Source organism: Symphodus melops (genome assembly GCF_947650265.1).
Source record: "Symphodus melops genome assembly, chromosome: 7".
NCBI lineage: Eukaryota > Metazoa > Chordata > Actinopteri > Labriformes > Labridae > Symphodus > Symphodus melops.
This window is the reverse complement of record NC_136697.1, coordinates 27,573,045-27,590,617: the sequence shown is the minus strand read 5'-3', so window position 1 is coordinate 27,590,617 and position 17,573 is coordinate 27,573,045. Positions and strand designations below refer to the sequence as shown.

General features: G+C 45.9%; 2 protein-coding genes across 2 annotated transcripts in view; one reads left to right on the top strand and one right to left on the bottom strand.

The window, feature by feature from the left end:
* basp1 (brain abundant, membrane attached signal protein 1) overlaps nt 1-5,983 on the bottom strand; it is a 29,968-nt gene extending 23,985 nt beyond the window's left edge. The window contains exon 1 of the mRNA XM_079347320.1: nt 5,836-5,983. The gene's annotated coding sequence lies outside the window, so the exon portion shown is untranslated. The remainder of the gene's footprint in view (nt 1-5,835) is intronic.
* A 6,818-nt stretch (nt 5,984-12,801) lies between these two features.
* The window catches only part of LOC306826295 (unconventional myosin-X-like), a gene marked incomplete at its 3' end in the record, with an annotated part of 26,463 nt that continues 21,691 nt past the window's right edge, over nt 12,802-17,573 (top strand). Inside the window, exon 1 of the mRNA XM_079347494.1 lies at nt 12,802-12,885. Within this exon, the coding sequence (XP_079203620.1) occupies nt 12,865-12,885 (21 nt within the window). The 5' untranslated portion in view covers nt 12,802-12,864. The remainder of the gene's footprint in view (nt 12,886-17,573) is intronic.

The following is a 17,573-nucleotide window of genomic DNA, read 5'->3' as shown; positions in this document are numbered from 1 at the left end:
GCCCCTCCCCCTCCACCATGTGCTCCCTCTAAAGCCCCTCCCCTCTGTGCTCCCTCTAAAGCCACGCCCCCTCCCTATGTGCACCCTCTAAAGCCACGCCCCCTCTGTGCACCCTCTAAAGCCACGCCCCCCATGTGCATCCTCTAAAGCCACGCCCCCTCTGTGCTCCCTCTAAAGCCACGCCCCCTCTGTGCTCCCTCTAAAGCCACGCCCCCATCTGCACCCTCTAAAGCCACGCCCCCTCTGTGCTCCCTCTAAAGCCACGCCCCCTCTGTGCACCCTCTAAAGCCACGCCCCCTCTGTGCTCCCTCTAAAGCCACGCCCCCTCTGTGCTCCCTCTAAAGCCACGCCCCCCATGTGCTCCCTCTAAAGCCACGCCCCCTCTGTGCTCCCTCTAAAGCCACGCCCCCTCTGTGCTCCCTCTAAAGCCACGCCCCCTCTGTGCTCCCTCTAAAGCCACGCCCCCCATGTGCTCCCTCTAAAGCCACGCCCCCTCTGTGCTCCCTCTAAAGCCACACGTTTTTACAGACTTACAAACTGATACAGATGATGGATTTTTTTGTTCCTTTTTCAGAGAACAGGAGTTATTAATTTCTGTCAGGACCTAAAGACAAGAACTCTAAGACGGAGAGGAGAGGAGCTCTGGGCTGAAACAAGATGGCTGCCGCCCACTTCCCTGTGAGCTTTTATCGAGGCTCACGCTGAATTCCTGCAGTTAATGATTAACTCTTACAAACAGTATCAGAAATTCCTCCACTGAAGGTAAGAATCCTGAAATCACCGGAGGAATGTTCCCTCTTTTTTTTTATTTTGGCCTTCTTCAGGATTTACAGAAGGAAAGACGAGGTTACTGTTTGACAAACGTCGAGTCATGTTCCTGTTTGCAAAGTCAGGTGTTGATTTAACTCAACACTTCCTGATGCTGCCACTTATTGATATCGGGGTCTTTCCTGCTTTAAGAAGCTAATCTGTCTCGTCTACAGCTAAATATGGACGGATTGTTCCTTTATCTGCCCCCCCCCCCCCCCCCCCCCCCCCCCCCCCCCCCGCTGCTTAATGCTTTCAAATCCACTCGGACAGAAAGAGAGAGCGAGTGCCGTCGAGGTACAGATCAGATAAAGTTGTCACGTTTGGTTTGAGCTGTAATTTCCTGGAAGACGAGGCGCAATGTGACAGATGGCGCTCACGGTGAAATCGCCGCCGAAGGACGAGGACGTGTTGCACTGCCGTCGAAAACCTCGGGGGGGACCGGAGCAGGGGCGGGGGTGGGGGGGGTTATTGTTGCCCAGACCGTGAGACACGTTAAAACTCCCGAGTCACCGACATGACTCAGCGTTCTGTTAAGATCCTGTTAGTTTACATTGAGCTGACGTCGATCTGTCCATGCTGCTCACTGTCATTCACTCAAAATACAAGAGAACAGGAACTCCATGTATTTCCAGAAGGTTGAAGGCTGGACAGGAAGAGGTCAGAGGTCATGTTGACAGCGAAGTTAAACTCAGTTTTCACTGTTCCTCCTCTGCTGAGTGGGAGTTTTGTAGGAGCAGAAATCCTTGTGAAATGTGCTGATAGATGAAAAACGACATGATTTAGTCTTTAAAAAATGTGCCTTTGTGTCATTTTATAACTCCAATCACCCCCCCAGCCCCCCCTCCCCCCCGCCCCCCCAAGCCCTCTACAAAACCACCAACTTCCCCGAGGAAGCACCGAGGACACGACCTCAAGTGTTCCCAGACACGCTGCGACTGTGCGCTGCTCTTTACTGCGTCTATAAAAAGACGGCGGTGTGTAAACTGTGGGCCGGCGGACGGAGCGCGTTGTCGGGAAATCGAAGATTTACTGAAGATTGTCACACAAACTCTGCGGCGCTGTGACTCCACTTCAGCATAAACAGCAGCCGAATAAACCTCAGAGAAGTTTCCAGTCATTTAATACACACACTGTCACGCTTCCTTTCACCAGAAAACATCAACAATCAGACTTCCTCATTCCTGACGGGCTGGCGTGCTGCGTTCTCACACAGACGAGCTGCGAGTGTGAACGCCGCCTCCTCCTCAGCGACAGAGCGTGAACCCCTCAGCTCAACATCTAACATCCGAACCTCCACGCCGCTGTGAGCCGCTCCGTCACACAGCTGCAGCCCGCCGCTCCACACTTCCTCCTGCTAAACTGTGAGCGCCGCATGCTAGCCTGTGAGCGTGTGTCGTTTAGCGGCGCGGGCTTCTTCAAAGAATCACAAACACACGCCACGCGTCCTCGTGCGTTCATATCCTCGGAGTTGCAGAATAAATAAACGCCATTTTGGAAATGTTAGCCTCCGTGACATCAACGTTGAGTTTCAGTCTCAACGTAGCGAGGCTAACATTAGCGAGGCTAACGTTAGCATCGCTAACACTAGCCTCGCTAAAGTTAGCCTCTTGCAGTTTAGCGTCCACATGCCCGTGCTCAACGTGGTCACACATGGCTTTGTTGGAGATGCCGCTTCAATCCGACTACATGTCTAAATACTGCCAAACTGCGCCGCGCTGCAGAACGCCATGGCGTTCTTCCACAGCCATGTTTCCCACCGCGAGGTCAAAGTTCAAAGTCCAGCTGACTTCAGATGTGATCGTGAGCTTCACCTTAAAATAATCTAAATGGATGCAAACAAACGTTACAGTTTCTACAAATAAAGACGCGACATACAGAAAGATGAGTTTGCATGCAGCCTCAAGTGGACACTCGAGGAACTGCAGGTTTTTTCGTGTTTTTTTTTGCACTCATTTTTCAACAGCAGAAGAATCTGCAGCTTTAATGAGAGTGGCAGCAGAAATGAAGAATCAACCTGCCACTGCACACGTACCTTACCTTCTCTCACACACACACACACACACACACACACACACACACACACGCACTGGACGCACACGTCAGGTGTGACCTCGGTGTTTGTGTATCAGATGAAGAAGAATTAGAAAGTCTTAGTGTCAAACAACAAACATACCTGAGAGAGAGAGAGAGAGGGAGAGAGAGAGAGAGAGAGAGAGAGAGAGAGAGAGGTGTCATTAATACGTCTCTGCTATCCTCTCACACACACACACACACACACACACACACACACACACACTCAGAGCTCGAGCAGCCGACGGCGGTAATGGATGAGTCACCGTCATGACTGCTCATCAGGTTGCTGTTTGTCTCTCTGTCCAGCAGGATGAATGAGGAGCAGAGCCCAGGGCTGGATTTATGAGAGCCAATCAGAACGCCAGACAGTGGGGGACGCATTACTACAGCCCGCGCGTTACCATGGCGATGCTCTAACGCGGCCTCAGAGGGAGACGGTCACTCCAACAAACACGGACACATCTTTCCAGGATTACAGAGCGCCGTCGTGACTGGATGGTGTGAACACTTTTATGTTCGTGGTCGTGAACACGCGTGAAGGCCGAACATGTAGCCACAATCAACTGGGAACCAATCAGAATGCTCGATGCATCCTTACATAAATAATGAAATCCTTTATGTTCTTAGAGAGTTCAGCGTGCACAGCCGACCTCAGTGACACCTCACTGTCACTTTATCGAGCCGGACGACGAGCGGGGGGTTACGTTTGGGTTTTTTTCTTACGGTAATCAACCTGTATATCGATGCTTTTACTTTGAAGGAAAAAGAGGAACTTCCTGCAGGTCTGGTGAAACGACAGAAAAAGGAACGAAAAGTAAACGCAAACAGCTAAAGGGAAGTAAAAAAAGTGAAATGCTCCACATCATGAGGTGAACATTATTTTACTTTTTTTTGTTTGTTTTGAAGAGATGAGACGTTCAAAGACGCAGAAGCACCGTGGGATTTTTTAGTTTTTTTTACCAACAATGCAACAGAAGGAAGAAACTAGCATGCGTTAACGCTGAGTGCACAAATAAAACGTCACTGGTAGCTGAAGCCATGAAACACTCGAGATGTTTTTATAGAGTGAAGACGGAGAAGCAGAAACACGCGAGAGGATGGTTCTCACACACACACACACACACACACACACACACACACACACACACACAGAGAGAGACGTTTGATGGCAGCAGATCATGCTACATGTACAAACTCACAGAGGAGTAGCACAGAAATAATTCATGTCCCTGAAGGAGTGTAACATAAATAGATGATGGGTATCATGGTGACTTTAAGAAGCCTCAAATGCAAAAAAAAAAAAAAAAAAAAAAAAAACCAGAGTGAGGATGAACACTGTCACAATGGCTCACTGTGTCATCAGCTGCACACCAACCAACCAGGTCAGTCCAAGCACCATTAGAAGTCCTTTTTTTTTTTAACTTTCTAGGCTGAGTGGACTGTGGCTGATTCATCTGTCATTGGTTTGAATCCTGAGAAGACACAAAGGAATCTCCACATGGGCCTGGAGGATTCATGCAGCACAATATATTTGATTATCATCATCAAAAGAGGGAAGGCCGTTTTTTTTTTTTTTATTTATCAAGTGCTCGAAATGATGAAGTGATCATTATTTCAGCATCATACGGAAGAATAACACGGTCTCATTTTGATTCAGGAGCAGACTCACTGAGCCTCCATTCACACACACACACACACCGTCTACCGGCTGACACGTACGCGCGCGCGCACACACACACACACACACACTCCGCCATAAAAAATAAAAAAACACATCCTTTTATTTCTCGGACATTTTTCACTCCTCCAGATTTAATGAAGTGAAAACTCAAACGCCGACCATCCCTCCTCCTCCTCCTCTTCCTCTCCATCCTATTGATAACCAAGGTGGCATCTCGCATAGCATCCACACCCTAGTCCAACTGCGCATGCGTGCCGCGGCAAACAAAGGACCAGGCAATTAAGCGACGGAGGATGGCTAATAAAGTTTGACTCGGTGCAGAAACAGCATCCGACATGGAATCAGCAGCTCCACGAGCGCAGTGAAAGGATGAACTTAATGTGTGAGTGCACGCGGAGGAGGTTTAAGGAGGGATTTAAGATACACCCCCCCCCCCCACCTATTCTCCATCATCTCCCACAAACGCTCCCCAAATCCCCTCCTCCCCCTCCTCCTCCTCCATCCTCCCTTTCAGCGCAATAAAACGGGAATATGAGATCAATAATTCATCTAAATCATGACATAATCTGGTTGGAGACCCCGAGTGTGTGTGTGTGTGTGTGTGTGTGTGTGTGTGTGTTCCAGTTGCATGCAGCCAAATTGTGTCACACCTCCACACAGACAAAGAGGTGGGGCGAGCTCTTCTTATTTCTGCATGTTCAATTGTTTACTGGATGTAAATTATGATGGAGGAGAATAATAAAAAAAAAAAAAAACCTTCTCCCTCCGCGTTGCCATGGCAGCCCGCAGAGATTATATAATCATAAACAAATCCAGGGCGATCAATAAATTATAAAGAGTGCTCGGAGCGCGTGGGGAGACGCTCGCGCGTATTTTTTCCTTTAACAAAAGTGTGAGGAAAAAAAACAGCAGAATATGAGTGTAATGGTGAAGCGCGTGTTTCTCCAGACTGTACACACCCCTTTTTGAAGCTCGTGCACATTTGACGTCTGGAAAAAAGCACCAAAGAGGAAGAAATCATTCCTGAGATTTCTTGTTTTTTACAATCAGCTCAGATTGAGTTCCTCTTTCTTATTCTATTATCTGACAGACCTTTTGTCTCTGTCCCGACACTCCAACAAGCCGAGCCGCGTGCGCCCCGGCTCCCCAAATGGAGACATCGAAAAAGACAAAAGGATGGGGAAAGAAATCAAATCAAACAGCAAGAATCCTCTAAAAGCAATCATTTCCGGTCGTAAAAGGGGAGAAAAGGTCGCCGTGGCGGCTCTTACCGTGCTCACTAAAGTTCCGACGCGCTCTCTGCTCCTCTCGCAGTTTCAAGTAGCGGCTGCTGGTTTTTTTTGCGGCTTCTCCTGCGCGCCCGGCGGCTTGTGCCTTGCTGCACGGTACGGCTCGGCTCGGCGTACCTCCGCCTGCGCGCGCACACACGCATCTGAATGCACATGCACGCGCTGGGATTGTGCATGCACATGTATGGCAAAACACACGGAGCTGATTCACAATCCCAACTGTTGGCAGGGGGAAATACAATGACTCTGTTTTATTTTATTATTTTTATATGATTCTGTTTAGTTTGGCTCATTGAAGCGTGAAGTTTGAGTTTGAGTTGATTTGATGGAAAGCAACAGCTCGTGATGATGATGGTCGTGATTTATCGGTAACGCCTTCACTGTAGCGCTCCTGAGACATTTCAACACTTCTCCCTCTCAAATGCGTCAACATACATTTATTTTTTAAAGAGGAAGTATTTTCCACATCCGACACTTTGCAGCTCTGTCTTCTCTTTGAGCTCTCTGAAGTCAGTTTGTGTTTTTCTTGCTCACTGGATGGGAACGCAAATCTGCCTGCGCATCTTTTACAAGTATTACTCCTCCCGTGCATCAGCCTTCCTCAGCCTCGCTGCGCCCCCTGTCCTTCACTGCAGCTCATGTACGTTAAAGAAGAACTGGATGCACCTGTTGATACACAGACGAATCCACCTGACAGCCAACAGGTGGAGGAAGAGGAGGAAGAGGAAGGACTGTGTGCATGCTTGAGATGTTTAGAAACACGAGTTTGATCATGTTTCGGTTTCACATGGGAGCAGGTTTGAGAAGGATCATTCAAGTTCTAAATCATAAAGAATGTGAGTGTTTATATAAAACACAACATTCAACATAAAATGAAGGCTGCTGCTTTAAAGGATTGTTAAAGGAGCAGTGTGTAACTCTGACCCCTAGTGTTTAAAATGGGTACTGCAGCCTCTCAAGAGTGGCTGCTGCTCTCATATCTGTCAAACCCAGGGGCGTCCAAAACGGCCTTCAGATCTTCTCTGCTCTCTTGAACAGTTTCAACAAAACAAAAAAAAAACATGTATTAAATTGATTAAACCAGCATCTGAACATTAATAGTCATGTTTATGTTTTAAATAGTCCATGCTTGAGATGTAGTGCTTACTTTTGGACACTAGAGGGCAGTGTTTGCAAAGAGTTCTCCTTTGTCTCCATGAGGAGTCGGCTGTTTCTCTCTTTAAAAATCTGCTAACCTGCACATTGTGTCGCTGTGTTCCTCAAGTTTTATTTTTTATTTTTTAATATACTGTATAAAGTTTGGGCCATTATTACCTTTTTGGAGAGCACAGCTGAGAGAGGGAGTATAACACGCAGCAGAGGTCAGAGGTCGGATTCAAAATTCTAAAGTGTTTTACTTTGAACTGATGAAAATTAGATAAGCAAGAATGAGGGTAAATACAGAGTTTTACCTCTGGACATGATTCTTCCTCGGCTGTCAGTGACTCTCTGAAGGGATTCAGCAGCGCCCTCCTCTCCCTGCAGCAGGAAGGCTGGAGGGGGGATTAGAGAGAAGTCCGTTTGCTCTGTGACACCGGGCCTGACCTCTGCTCATAAATCCTGCACCTTCACAGATGATCCTATCAGCAAAGACGCTCTTATGAACTATAACTGACCTGTGTGTGTGTGTGTGTGTGTGTGTGTGTGTGTGTGTGTTTTCTAACATGCAGCAGCAAGGCTGAGCGAGCCTTAAATGTGTTTATCTTAAAGGGTCACTTCACACAAACTGACAGTGAGCCTCCTGGACATTGTTTACATTTTTATTTTTACATTTTTCTATATTTTTCTATTTTTTGTACATTCAATAATCTTTTTGTAAATCTTGAACATCACTTTTTTTACTGGACCCTGGTCACTTTTACACTTTCCACACTTTACTCTGTTTACAGTATCCTATTCTTTATTTATCATTTTTGCACCTTCAATAACTCCTTTTATTTTGTAGTTTCTATTCTTTTCTATTATTGTTAAACTGAGTGTTTATTGTTATTATTGTTTTTGCATGGCCTCCTTACATTTCTCTGCACATCTGTCTGAGCACGTGACAAACACACGTGTTGAATCTTGATGAAGTCCAGTAGTACTTCCTGTTGCATGTTGTTCACGTGATGAAATGTTCCTCATGATATGACGACCTTCAGTTTAGGGAGCAGGGAGTTACTGTGTGCACGCCTCGCACCCGAGTCCTCGGGTTCAAGTCTGACCTGGGGCTCCTCTTTCTCACATTTTTACACAAATTAATCAATCCGTCTGTCACCCCCCCCCCCCCCCTCCACTTCTCACCCTGAAGTTGTTGATTATCTGGTCCTGGCTCAGCTCAGAGGAATGCAGAGATTCCAGCACTTTAATCGTTTTCTGCAGGGTCACAGAGAGCTCTGCACACTTTCTGCCTTGGCTGAAACTCGTCCACGTCCCATCAGGAGGTTTTTTTAAACAGCGCCGGTCATTCAGGTTTCAGGAGCCCAAAGTGGAACGAATTGTTGTATAATTTAAAAAAAAGTCTGACTTTGTGACTTTCTGCAAAGCCTCGGTGATTCCTGACCTGAAAACAGACTCGTGTGTTAGCATGTTTGTGCAGAGCTCTGAGAAGTCAGAAGACATAAAACCAGTTTGAAATCATGTTTGTTTATTTTGTGATAAAGTTGCTGCTGATGTGACGTGAAGATAAAATGGATTTATTAGACAGACGAATATAAACACGTCTCACCACCTGCTCTTGTTACTCCAGCTCGTAATAACAGCAGTGAACAGGTTAAAACACGCAGACATTACGAGCAGCTCCTCGTCTCTCGTGACAGCCTTTCACTTCCACTCGACACCTCGGTGACAGCTCCTGAAGGTCGTCGACCCAGAGACCAGCAGAGCAGAGGTGGCGTTCGTGTTGTTGTGCGTTTGTGGGCGGGGCTTATCCCTTCTTGATGAATCCACTTTGAGCCTGACTTAGGAATCCTCAGGGGCTTTAAAACCCATCGCAGCATGCAGTGAGTGTTACTTAACCTCTGACAGCACTCAGGATTTACAGGTCAGAGGTCGCTCAGGTGACGCTGTCCAGACAGGTGAGATGTGAAAGGTGGCAACGGGTGGAAAACACCTCTGAGAGGGAGGGCAGCTGAAAACTTGACTTGAGTATTTACACGAGGTGAAGTGAGGAAAAGTCAATGTTCGTCAACTATATGTCACCTCCACTTAACTTCCTCTCATTTACCATCTGATCCATTTCAATCTTTAATGGCCACATCAAAAACGAAGCTTTTAAAAACCTGAGTGAATTTTTATGCGTTTGCATGTGGATGAAGTTTTTGTCTAAAAACGAGCTCGTGTGTACGTATGTTTTTTTCTAGACGGACGGGGCAGGATATTCATTTTTACAAAAACCTGGCTACGTGTGGACAAGGCCTGATGCTTTGGTGTCAAATCTGCGCCATTTATTCGTAACGAAACGACGCCTGACGTGCACCTCAAAGTGTTTAAAAACGCTCAGACCACACGCTCTGCAGCGCCTGCTGCTGTCGCATCATAATTTCAGCCTTTGGATTTTTTTCCGTCCAGCCATCATACTCAAAAGCTATTAATCAGCTCTTACGCCAACATTATACGCTAAGTTTAGATCATGCTAATATAACCGTTACTAGCATAAAAAAAGCAGCCGCCAACTGTGGTTTTTAGGCCGAGTATTATAAGACGGTATTGTGCACTCCGTGGTTTCATCATAATAAGATCTACTCTTTGCTCCTTTGCTCAGATTGTGTTCACTGCTCTTTCTTTCACGAGCACCTGATCCGTCACAAGATCACGCAGCAACACGCCAACGTGGTGGTTCAGGTGTTTTGAAAGTTCACATCGGACCCCTCCGAGCGTTTGAAGACAAAGGGGGCTTCACAGATCCCTGAATGTGGTCTGAAGCATCACAGAAGGTTCTCTCATGAGCTTATAAAGGAAAGTGTTTAAAACACACTCATGCTCTTTATGTAACAGTGAAGAACATCTGGACTGCCTCGAGACATCATAGCTGTAAGTAATGATGAAAGAAGAAGACACCACATGATGCCACCCATTGGTTAAAGGACTGGAGTTATACCACCATCTACTTTTATTTTGGAGCCAGGTGAAACCATGTTTGGATGCCAGCTGAGGGCTCCTTTCTTGCGTTTCATTTCCCACTCTTAGAGCACCAAAACAAATTACATTTATTTAATACATTTATTTAATGTTTTTTTATTTAATACATTTATTCAATACATTTTTATTTATTTAATAAATATATTTAATGTTTATTTATTACATTTATTTAATGTATTGAATTAATTAACTTAATGCATTTTTATTTATTATATTTATTTAATTAATTAATTTAAAACATTTAATTTATTTAATAAATATGTTTAATAAATGTTTATTTATTACATTTATTTAATTAATTTATTTAATAAATTTGTATTTGTTAAAGTTATTTAATACATTTAATTTATTTTGGTTTATTCTTCCATAAACCAGAATAAATTAGACATTAAAATAAAGACGACAGTGTAAACATGTTTATTTCTTCATTGAAAAATGACATTTTAAAATCTGATCTAATGGGGATTTCTTGGTTTTCAGAGTCTGTCTCTAGAGGACACTCGAGGAACTGCACCTTTAAGCACCCACAACACTGGCTTCAATTTTATACTGTAGGATTCATACATAGTGTGTGTGTGTGTGTGTGGGGGGGGGCAGCAAGGGGCGGTAAACCCCCCATGTCAAGGAAGAAGGGTCAAACACACACACTGTGTTTGGATTAGCTACTTTAGCTGGAATGCTAATGCTAAACCATAACGCTGGTTAGCTGATAACACAGACTGCTGCTTTGCTTTCAGTCACAGACTCTGTCAAAGGGAGTCGAGTGCTCATCAGCAGAGCCTAAAAAAACTGAGTGGGCTTTTCAAACAGACAAACAAAGAACAGGCTCGCTCCCTCAGGCGCTGGTGTGAGAAACGTTTGGCAGCGAGCGGCACAAAGAGATGAAAACATAAATGATGACTCATCCTCAACATTGTGTAAATGTTTCTGTTTGATATAAACCTCCCTCGGCGTCTTTCAGGCTTCTAGTAAACTCAATCATTCAAACGCTACGGGATAATTCACGTCAATAATTAGCTCAGTTACACCGTCTTAGCGGAGGAGGATCCAGGGACATGAACTTCCTGATATGGTCCTCTGTGGGCCCTGTAGATCCAGCTTCTTTTACACCTCCGGAGCTTCATCCTCCACTGAGCAGCTTCTGGAGGAATGAACGGGGCTCCGCCTCCAATGCTGTAAGGGGAGGGGCCTAGAGATCCTGATAAATGCCCCCCACTGGGTTTACGTACACTGTGAAGCAGGTTCTTGTCCTGTATCAAAGATATGTTAAAGGCAGGGTTGGTCGTTTTCTAAAACTAGCATGATTTAGAAAGTAGCATTCACTCAGTGCTCCATCTACACCCCCTCCCCTCTGTAGCCACGCCTCCCCTCTGTAGCCACGCCCCCTCACTTACATGCTTGAGCTCCGTTCCTCCAGAAGGTGACCTCAGCTCATCTCTTCATGGTGTAGAAACCACGTCGTCTCATGTCTCATTCAGCGGTAAGTAAACTGGGAGGCTGTGATTGGTTCATCAGAGAGCAGGGAGACAGGGAGGCGTGTGATTGGTTCATCAGAGAGCAGGGAGACAGGGAGGCGTGTGATTGGTTCATCAGAGAGCAGGGAGACAGGGAGGCGTGTGATTGGTTCATCAGAGAGCAGGGAGACAGGGAGGCGTGTGATTGGTTCATCAGAGAGCAGGGAGACAGGGAGGCGTGTGATTGGTTCATTAGAGAGCAGGGAGACAGGGAGGCTGTGATTGGTTCATCAGAGAGCAGGGAGACAGGGAGGCCTGTGATTGGTTCATCAGAGAGCAGGGAGACAGGGAGGCTGTGATTGGTTCATCAGAGAGCAGGGAGACAGGGAGGCCTGTGATTGGTTCATCAGAGAGCAGGGAGACAGGGAGGCCTGTGATTGGTTCATCAGATTGGTACCTCTTTACAGACTTACAAACTGATACAGATGATGGATTTTCTTTGATAATTTTTCAGAGAACCTGAGTTATTAGTTTCTGTCAGGACCTAAAGACAGTTTAAACCAGAACCTTAAAAAGTGGAAAATGACCGACTCTGACTTTAAATGTCACCCTTTATTCAATCAAACAAATTCAATTACATTCATAGATATATACCACATCAAAAAAAAAAAAACGCACTTTGAGAAAATAGTTTTACTACAGTGAAAATACAATTTCAAGAATTAAGTGAAAAATACAGAATATTGAATATTTACAATTGTACACACACTATGCAAACCTTTATGTGCATTATGAAAAACATCATCCTCTTCCGTAGACACTGGCCAATCACACCTTTAGATGTTTAAAGTCCGAAGTTCTCGGGTGTGTGATGTGTCTGTGTGCTCCACATGTTGACAGCAGGAGGAGTTAGAGAGGCAGCGGGGGGGTGAGGGTCTGGTCTGGGTGGAGAGGTGGAGCTTCAGGATTACTGTGCGCCTCTCTGAGTGACTGCCTGAGTGCGTCTCCAGTGTTTCACCGGCGTGTCGACCTCTCACTTCACGCGGAGTGTTTGTGTCCTCACAGAGACGACCAAGCAGCGAGCAGGAGCGCAGAGAGGAGGTGTGAACTACAGGAGGAGAAGGAGCGGAGAGTTTGGGACTCCTCTGTCCTGTCTCTGCTGGAGGACAAACTCCAGAGACAAAGAGTACGCTTCCTCCTGGAGCTCCTCACTGGCTGAAGGACTGCCTGGCTGTGCTCCATCCTGCAGACGCTCAGGAGGAACAGCATGGACTGAACCTCTCGGATCTTTATTTCCTCTTGTTTGGAATCAAACTGAAACAACACATGAGTGGGGTTGACCGGACGCGCGCTTTTCACACAATCAGTCCTCTGGGATTATAAAAAAAAACCGAGGGCGATGGATAACTTCTTCACGGAGGTAAGAAAGCACAGCTGCACTTTTGTTATGCTCAATTCAATGCAACATGTTGGACCCTCTTTGCTTTCCTGCAAGACTAAGTCTGACTTCTTCTCATGTGCTCGAAAACAGAACTTTTTTTTTTTTTTTGCATTAGATCTGAGCAAAAAGACGATTATTATAAAGTAATGACCCGGATGGGTCCTGTCTGTTATCCTGCTCATACATGCACATTCTGAGTGATAAAGCATCCATGCTTTACACATTATTGTAGCCATCACACAACCCAAAAAAAACCAAGAAAGTTTTGCATAGTTTATGCAAATTCTCGCGATAACTACAATTTAATCGCTTAATTGCTCTAAAGGCAGGCACGTTTATTGTTATCTAGCAGGGAACACTGGTGTTATGATACAAGCATGCAAGTGTTATACAAGTGTGCATCAGCTCACTACTACTAAAGTCCCCGATAGAAAGCAGAGGATGGAAATGTGAAGTGATAAAAAGCTTCCTTTAACGCATCACATTAATAACACACAGAGAGGTGGACACACACTGAATGTTGGATGTCACAGGTTTAGCTTGTAGTCCTGTGCCGGTCAGACTGAGGGGGGAGGGGAGGGTCTTGGGGGGTTTGGGCCTGGACAGGGTCCCAGTGGATCTGTGGTATTTCCGCACCTCTTGTCTCGTTTCCTCCGACAGAAGTCTATTAATAGAAGTCTGAACGCGGGTCCCACCGGCAGCTGTGATTGGCTAGCAGCCTCTGGACGTGTTGAAAGCTTGAGAGAGTTAAAGGGACGTTTTCATAAACCTCTGTTTGTTCATTTACTGAGACTGTCTGATGCTGCTTGAGGTTTTTAGTGATATTAAATGACAGTGATGGTGAAACAGAGAAACTTTCTTGCAGCAGCTGTTTTCATCTTCAGCTTTGAGATCATCACAGCTTGGTGACCTTCAGGAGGAATTCTTCTTCTGTTTCAAAACAACAATGGCAGATATTTAGATTCAGGTTTATTTTCTTACATGCAGAGTCAATATTAACCTGCAGTTTGCATCATGGTGTAGTTGTTGGACTTGTTTATGTTGGAGTTTATGTTTTGTTTCTTTTTTATAACTTCTGAGCTGATTCTGTTAAATGTTCAGAGACTGATTGTGATGTTTATTTTATCTTAACTCACAGATTTATTGTTGTTGTTGTTGTTGTTGTTGGTTTTACATGTAAGCATTGCTTTGAGCTGGCGTCACAAACAAACAGGAAGCTGTCGAACAACTGTCAGGTTTTCAAAGTAAAACTTTAAAACTGAGGTGTTAGAGTTGGACTTTTTGGTCTTATGGAAGGAGCTGCTTTTCTACAGATTGTCTGGACGTCGTCATGGAGACGATTCATGGACACGTCTTCAAAGTGAGACCGTACGAGCCGAGAACGTTTGAAGTGCCCGGTCGTCTTTCTGGATCAGTGAGGTCAATATCGGACCCGATTTACCGATAAAAGATCGGATCCGTCTCACGTGGCTCATGTCTTTGTCTTTGTGAGAACAAAAACATCCCCTTGTAACCTAGCAACACAGAGCGTCTTAAAGGTACAGTCCACGGTTTCAGTTGTTACGGTGCTGTAAATCAATTTATTATATTCATGTTCCTGGGCACGATTGTAAAGTACTGCAGGAGGACTTGAGTATGTGTTGAGACTCCGGGTTTCTCCGGGAGATATACAAAGATGTGCGGCCGCTACGTCGCTGGATCGTTGACCCGCTGAGTCGGCAGCGAGCGACCTCGAGCTAACGTTGCTAACGGTTAGCTTGTCACTGAGACACATCTTGTTTCCTGCTGCCAAACAGTTAAAATCTATTGAGCAGCTTAATCAGATGAAATGAATTCAGAGTGTAAAAGATTTGCTGCTGGTTACGCTTGGTTAGCATCATTACAGGTGTGCGTGCTCAGAGGTCAATAGTTTGGCGTGAGGCATTTTTTCCCCTCTTAAACGGCGTGATGATTAACCACAGGTCGGCTCGTTCAGCGTGTTAGTGTGAAGTCCTCGTGCTGTAAATCTTCCACTGCGAGTCGTGACTCACGTCAAATCAACCGTCATTACAACCGATTTACACTCACACACCTCGCTGCAGTGACGTCGGCGTGGCAACCGCGGAAACTCCCGAGTCACTCCTGACTGTTTTATTTTCTTTCTTTTTTGAAGGTGTCGTGCTTTTCATCGTCTCTCTGACAGAGCAGCTCTGTGAGCGATTAGAAACCGGTTTCTCTTCAGCTTGTAGGCTAATGGTCAGGAGTCGGCCTCCTCGTTCAAAGAGTTCCTGCTCTCTCATTGGCTCTCGCTCTGTTTTCAAAACCCCTGGGAGATTTTCCCTGGTATGAAAGGTCAAAGGTCTGCAGGCTCGCTGAGCTCATAGGTGCTCGTGAGAACGTTCAGCCGGAGTAAAACAAACACTCAGAGGCTGTTTTTTTTTCCCTCTCCCTGCCGGTCTCATGACGAGCGTGCTCTACATCTGGCTGCTCCCTCTGAGAGAGAGAGAGAGAGAGAGAGAGAGAGAGAGAGAGAGGGAGAGGGGAAGAGAGAGAGAGAGAGAGAGAGAGAGGAGAGAGAGAGAGGGAGAGAGAGAGAGAGAGAGAGGGAGAGAGAGAGAGAGAGAGAGAGAGAGAGAGAGGGAGAGAGAGAGAGAGAGAGAGAGAGAGAGAGAGAGAGAGGGAGGGAGAGAGAGAGAGAGAGAGAGAGAGAGAGAAGGGGGAATATTTCTGAATGCCAGGAGCAGGCAGGCGTGCACAGTCGTCTCAAATATCGTCCTGCCTGCTTTTCTATCTGCCAGCTAATCGCGGCTGAAACAAAGAGCTCAGTCTTTAAGGAAAAGGGCATTTGACGAGGAAGTAAAGAAGCTTCCAGAGGCTGCGGAAAGAAGGAAACTGGAGTGTTTCATATTTATACTGCAGACAGTTTAGACGAGAGTCCCACGCCGAGGACGCACAAAGACACACTTTGTGAAAACAAACTTTAGTCTTCAGATCAGATTGAAGTTTTCCTCTCCCCAACAAAACAAACATTTTGAAGCTTTTGATTTCCCAGGAGAACCTTTAGATGGGTTCACTCGGTTTGTCTCAGCACCTGTCGGACGCCGGGCAGTCCAACGGGCGGCTGTGGCTCAGTTTGTACAGTCGGAAAGGTCAGGGGTTCGATACCCAGCTCCTGCAGCTTCATGTCCCGTGTGTCCTTGAGCAAGACGCTTCTCCCTTAAGTGTCTCCTGCAGCTTCGTCCATGCCGTCTGATCCCAAAGACAAAACAACACGTGGCTGCAGGAGCTGGGAATCGAACCCTCGACCTTCTGACTCGTTTCATTAACGGGTGCAGTGAAGTGTTTGTGTGTGGACAGAAGAAGTCTTCAGGATGTTTGGGCTTCTTGGAAAGTCTGTAACTGCAGGAACAAAGTGTGTAAACACAACGTGTCACAAACACGCCGGCAGAGCGCCGCGTGGTCTGCTGGTCACGTGAAGAAGACGAGCTCAGACGTTCTCAAGCTTCCTATAATAATAATAATAATAATAATAATAACACATTTACTTTTTAAAGCACTTTCAGTCACAGTATAAAAACAGTTCAGTGCATCTTTTCATATTTCATGCTGTGCAAATATTTCTTTCATATTTCATTTTTATATAAATCTTTTCATAATGTATAAATCTGCTTCCTGTGAACACGTCGGCCATCTTGCCTTCATCAGAGTCACTCTCTCCTATATTCTTCTTCTGTTGTTGTGTTAGCTGTGTGCACTTTCAGGTGAAGCCAAATCACCTCCTTATATGAGTCTGTATAAAGACAGTAAACACACACACACACACACACACACACACAACACACACACACACACACACACACAGTTCAGAGTTTAACCCTTTGTGTTTGAAAATGTTCAACATGTAGGTCAGAGAGTGTTTGTGATGGATCATCGAAGCTCCACATGAATGAGTCTCTGCTGACTCAGCTGCAAACAGCCTGTTAACCTTCGTCTGCTGGCAACAATGATTGGCCAATATCCAGCTTTATTTCATCAATGAGCAGGCAGCAAAGGCTCAGTCTGTGTGTGTGTGTGTGTGTGTGTGAGTGTGTGTGTGTGTGTGAGTGTGTGTGATGTTGACAGAGGGAATCAGTCAGTCAGTCGGTTCAGCCTGTTGGACGGTTACAGGGTTTGTTTTTATTTGAAGTAGAGGGCGTGACGGCCAGGTAAGGATTCACCTGTGCACCAATCAGAGCGCGGCTGAGCCTCGGCGTTGTTCTGTTTGCAGATTATTAATCAAACACACCCGAACGACTGATGGAGTCGCTCCACATGTTCGTTCAGGATTCATGTGAGAGAGCTGGAGAGGGAACTGTGGAAGATGAATGATCAGAAAACATGAAGCGCTGGCGGCTGGCGGCTGGCGGCTGGCGGCGAGCTGCAGTCTGAGCTCAGAGTTGGCGAGGAGCCGCTCAGAAGTTTGAACTCCGCCGAGAGCTTCTGCTTCATGGTTGTAATAAAACACAAAGACTGGCAGAGCGTTTGCACCCGTTAACCTGCCGTCCTCGTCTGCCTTTCTCATCAAGCTGTAAAACGCTAACAGCGCCGTCATGGACGTTAGCACAGTTAGCACTGTTAGCACAGTTAGCGTAGCCTCACCACAACAAACAAAGGCGCCGCCAGTTTTTATACTGATGAGTTCATCCTCC